The sequence below is a fragment of the Notothenia rossii genome, assembly GCF_949606895.1.
Source record: "Notothenia rossii genome assembly, chromosome: 4".
In the NCBI taxonomy this organism is placed as follows: domain Eukaryota; kingdom Metazoa; phylum Chordata; class Actinopteri; order Perciformes; family Nototheniidae; genus Notothenia; species Notothenia rossii.
In genome coordinates, this window is record NC_136902.1 from 86,394,007 (window position 1) to 86,399,711 (window position 5,705).

At 38.8% G+C, this 5,705-nt stretch overlaps 1 protein-coding gene across 3 annotated transcripts in view; it reads right to left on the bottom strand.

Annotated features, from left to right (window-relative positions):
* Window positions 1-395: 395 nt before the first annotated feature.
* Window positions 396-5,705, bottom strand: part of veph1 (ventricular zone expressed PH domain-containing 1) — a 93,571-nt gene continuing 88,261 nt past the window's right edge. For all 3 annotated transcript variants that reach the window (XM_079679261.1, XM_079679262.1, XM_079679263.1), the window contains exons 14-15: window positions 1,651-1,704; window positions 396-1,074 (exon numbers count right to left, since the gene is read on the bottom strand). In XM_079679261.1, the coding sequence (XP_079535387.1) occupies window positions 892-1,074; window positions 1,651-1,704 (237 nt within the window). In that variant the 3' untranslated portion in view covers window positions 396-891. The remainder of the gene's footprint in view (window positions 1,075-1,650; window positions 1,705-5,705) is intronic.

A 5,705-nucleotide genomic window follows, 5' to 3' on the forward strand; every position in this document is an offset into this window, starting at 1 on the left:
TGGCCATTTTTCTGTTGTCACAATTAGTCACTGCCAAGAAATAGTCCCGCTCATGGCCGCGCATAAAACCATAATAAATAGTTTAACTTTGTTAAACAGGGAGGCTGTGGCGCAGTGGACTAGTGCGCTGGTGTTCAGGGGTGCACAGGTTCAAACCCCACTGCAGACACAGACACACGCACACACACACACACACACACACACACACACACACACACACACACACACACACACACACACACACACACACACACACACACACACACACACACACACACACACACACACACACACACACACACACACACGCGCTCCGTCCTGCATCAAGAGAAACTGATCGGTCACATTATTGCTTCAACTCTTTAAGAGGTCTGTGCTTCTATCGAGTGTGTGTGTTTTGTGTGCTAAATACCACTCTGGCCTCAAACACATCTCGATCATCATGCTTCATTAACCCCGAAATCCACAGTGTCCACAGTTTGTTTAGTCATTGAAGCTCTTAGCAGTGTCTCGAGCGAGGACATGTCCATGTCTGGTCGAGTCAGGAGAGGATAACTCGAGTCTTTAAAACATTCGATGGTCCACAGATGCACCGATGAGTCCATGATGTAACAGTAAGTAATGGAAACATCCCTCATACACACCAAGTCTCTTATTGCTGGTTTATTTAGAGTACTGCCTACAAACATGATTAGATTTCACCAAAGTAATGCTACTGGCAGTGGACGATGAAGAAAAACGTTATCTTTGTTTGCAGAAGTATGTCATGTTACCAACTCTGTGTTTCTGAGGCCCTCACAGGGAGGTGGTGGTCTCTCTGTTCTCCCTCACAGGGAGGTGGTGGCCTCTCTGTTCTCCCTCACAGGTAGGTGGTGGCCTCTCTGTTCTCCCTCACAGGTAGGTGGTGGCCTCTCTGTTCTCCCTCTCTCGGGCCTGGGCCACGGCCACGTTGATGCACTGCAGCCACTCCTCGGCGTGCTTCTCATCGTGAGCTTTCAGCACGTAAGTCTTACTGTCCGTGAAGATCTCGAAGGCTCGCGGCAGGCCTCGATCACGTCGCTTCTTGGCTACGACCTGTGGAGAAAGAGATGACAAACGTCCATGGAGAGATACCGCTGTCATTTCAAGATTGATGGATGTGATTTGGCCCTCCTTCTTTCTGACTCTACAGTGATTCATGAATTCATTGTACAGTTGATATCCTGTAGTATCTAGGGGTGATATCTGCCTTCTTAAATCACATCAACTCTGACTTAGGATAATTTACACAGAGTACACTCTAACATGATCAGATGGAGAGAAATAAAAAGAAAATACCCTTTATTAATCCCCAAAGGGTCATTCAGTTTGTACCTGTTATGATACACAGCACAAATACACACATGTGCATGACCCATACACGATAGCTCTGAATACACACATGCCGTTCTGTTATGGAGAGGTCATGGTTAACTTTATCCGGAGGGACTTAGATTACTGGGAACTGTTCCTGGTAAAGTAAATATTGCTCAACAAAGTTTCCTTTTCAAAAATATCATGAGTTTCAACCACAGCCGCAAACCCCGAATATGCAAGAACGTGTTCGTTGGAGAAGATATCAATATTTTAGGAGCAGTTTTTTGAATGATGATATGAAACGTCACTCCTCACCTTGACGCTTTGCACCTTGCTCAGCTCAATGGGCATGTCGTCCAGCTCATCTTTCTGCGGGGAAGACAGAACATGAGATAAGTTCAAAAATATATCATATGCGTTTTCATTTTTCTTTTGCACCTGGACCTGTACAACCTGTGAGATAACGCAGGCTTGAGAAAAGAGATATTAGTAATAAAGTAAATATTTCATACAGAAAAACTACTGTGTGTTGATTAAGGAAAAATCAATGTATAGTTTTTTATATAATGTGTGCATCATTTTAATCTTTGAGGTGGAAGAATATCATGGAAATACTGTAGGTTTCTAAAACTGTTAAATAACTAAAAACTATAGCTTTAATATAAATATATTAAAGTCAAAAAGTACAATATTTTGCCCTTAAATGTAGTGGATAAAGTAGGGAGAATAGTACCATCAAATACAGCTGAAACCAGTCCTTAATCTGGTTGATCTTAGCAGCGTGATGTTAATTTAGCGATAAAATCAAGTGCTTTAAGAAACTTATTTTCAGCCACATATAAAAGGTCTTTGTGTATTTGAAGTGTATCAATACTTCATGTTGCCATAACGCCCTGACACTGTGTCTCAGTATTGTTTCCAGTGAGCACTAACTCAGAACAAACCATTCACAGGATGAACAATTACTCTTTATTGTTCTGTTGCTTCGCCAGGGCAGGTAATGAAATCCTCCCGCTCGCACAGCGCGTCCAATCCATGTTTCTGTTTCTAAACATCTTTGTTTATTTTTCCAGAGTTACACGGTGTGGTTGTGTGCCATGTCTCTTTTACCATCCTTTCTGATGTTGTTACAACCATTGCTGTCTTTAAGGCAACTACACACATCCTTTAACCCTTCGATGCAAAAGTGGGTCTTTTGGGACCCGGTGAGGTGGTTTCCTTAGAGTATCTTCGTAATTACATTTTTTTATCATTTCATATTCCAGCTATTCTTCAACAAACATGTTTTGGATATCATGACATTCAAATTTTAAATTTACGTTTTATACGTTTTAAGAAATTGTAGTTTTTCTATTTCTACCCCAAGCTTCCATAAGTGGGTCAAAAATGACCCGCATGCATTTCCTATGGGAACCTTTGATTCTTATCACCTGTTGCTGTCAGGAATACATTCACTGTGGACCATACAGACTACATCACAAGTGACACCTCTCAGGAAGATTATTTTACACACCAAGATTTGATACCTGTTAGTATAATAATAATAATAATAATAATAATAATAATAATAATAATAATAATAATAATAATAATAATAATACATTATATTTGTATAGGGCTTTTCAAGGACTCAATATCGCTTTACAATATAAGGGAAGGTTAGGGTGGTGGGTATAGGACTATCAAACTTGATCAACCGGCATGGATTGATGGGGGGGGGCTATGAGTAGACAAGAGGAGGAGAGATGAGTTTTGAAAAGGGACTGGAATACTGTGAGAATAGCAGAGATCTTTGCATCGATATGTTCAAAACGTTGTTTTTCAAAATGTAAAAAAAAATGTCTAAAATTATAAATAGTGAAAAGTTAAATATAAAATATTTCTAGTGTGAACCAAAATATATTACTCAATATTATACAAGTGATTTTTCTTAAACAAAATGACAAACATGGCATAAAAACACATTATTCTAATACGGGTCCTTTTTGACCCACTTATGGAAGAGTGTAGGGTCCAGCTACTCGTGAGGGTTAAGCAACAAGCATTAAATGATCCCGCAGCTCAATGATAAGTGTCACTAACGAATGTAAAATAAGACATATTCACTATAATGGATTACTGTGTCTTGACACTGAATTAAATGGAAACCAATGGCTGCTTGAAACCATAGACTGTGTATGTAAATGTAGGAAATGCCTGAAGCGTAGGAAGATTAAGTTCAGCAGAGTTCAGCAAGAAAATCAATAAAAGTCTTAAACTAAAAGTGCTAAATTCTACCACAGAAAACACTGCGAAGGACATCAACAAGTAATCCGGATAAGGTGTTTTACTCATATTTTGTATTCTTGTTTAATTCACAAATCACAAAGTGTGCGTTACTTGGTATTTATTACCTGGGAAGGAGGGGTTGTATTTAGTTTTGTATTGTGAAGCAAGCACTTTGTTGACTTTTTGTGTATGAAAAGTGCTGTTTAAATAAAGTTTGATTTGATAATTCCTATTTTCCCTCTCTCTTTTTCAATGGATCATACTAGGCAATGAGCTACAAGGTAAAAATAATGAGTTAAATTAGTTTTGATAATATTTGTTGCACTTGGTAAATGCCCAAGTAAAATAAATGCACTAACTTAGTAACCAGAGTGAGATACAAGACTTAGCTTTGTGTGGTTTTGGGGGAATTATTCAAACCTCTTAGTGTGTCATAGCTCCTCCATCATTCAATTTGGAGGACACAAAAAAATGTTTTGTTCTTAATCTCACTCCCCATTTGGGAAAAGGTATTTCACAACGTACCAACCACCTCCAGAACATGCTGGCAGAGACGCACCGAGAACAAAGACACACACACTTTCCAATTTGCGGCCACTGCAGAAAGAGAGGAACTATTACCATCTGGATAGGAGCACAAAGACTATTGTTAGGGGAGGAAATAATAAAAAGAGAGCTTACTCCATTTCAACCACTAGAGAATATCCCACTGTTTCCAGATACTCCTCTTTGAAGTCGAGCCTAGCGCTTGTGTTTTGGAAGCTGATTGTATAAACATGTCTAAAAACCCACAGCCAAGATCCTGTTATCTGTGAACATTATTGTCATGGTAATTAAGAGTTTTCATCCTGTAGAAGACTGACAATAACCAGAGTATAAACACACAGTCAAATGTCCCCTCTAATTCAGATTTCCCCACAAACAGAACTGACTGCTCAACACATTCTGCTCATCTTCATGTTCATTTTTGTATTGCGTGTCTCTACTGTGACATGTCTCCTTGCTTTCATGTTCAAAAAGCTCTTTATTTGTATCATACTGCCTGTGCTGCAGCACCTCTTTTCACCCTCGAAAAAATATTTATCATATCACTGGATTATAATTATTAGTTCATTTATGTCAACATAATTTTAAATTTGCAGCTAGTATAGGTGAATCGAGCTTTTAATGACTTTTTACACTGCCAAGTTTCTTAATCCATTGTCAAACTCAAGGCCCGGGGGCCAAATCAGGCCCTTGGTGGATTTAATTTCGGCCCACAGGATAATTTCTAATTACTATTAGATCTGGCCCGCCGGTATATTGCACGCACACCTTCCCTCCATCCTGAGGGTCTCCTCAGCTCAGAGCCTGAGACCAAACATTGATGAACTTGCAACCAAGATGAGATGCCAAGTATCTGCTTGAGCTAGCATCACAGAGCAGCACACTGAGTTTAATGGATGTTTCCTTCGGCACTTTTTCTCTCACGACAACAGGGCATGTTTGGTTTGTTCTTTGAGGGAAATTGTTTTTTGAAGTTGTTGTTGGCCTGTGGAAAAATGTAATCATAAGAAATGACTCCGGAAAAGCTGCAGATATAGCCATAAGAAATGAATGCAATTTATTATTATTATTATTATTATTATTATTATTATTATTATTATTATTATAACTTAAGCTTTGTTATTTCCAGATTTAATATGTGCAATATGTTCATTTCAATAAGTTCTGCAACAAACATTGAACCAGTCCGGCCCTCGACTAGTACCGATTTTTTGGCCCACTGTGTATTTGAGTTTGACACCCTTAGCACATCATTATTACATATATATTTTGTTAATAATAAGAAGCTGCAAAGTAACTACTAATGTATGTTGTCAAACACATGAAGTAGAATATTTGCTTCTAAATTATAGTAGAGAAGAAGCGTAACGTAGCATAATGTGGATATACTGAAGTAAAGTACAAGTACGTCATAATTACACTTGTGTACAGTGCTTGAGTGAATTAACTTCCCAACGCTGGTCATCATTGACTTCAGACTTTGTGCGACCTTACAGTAAATTACCGGCAAAAAGAGGGGAAGTTGAAGGAAAAGTGCTGTTGTAACCCCCCGAGAA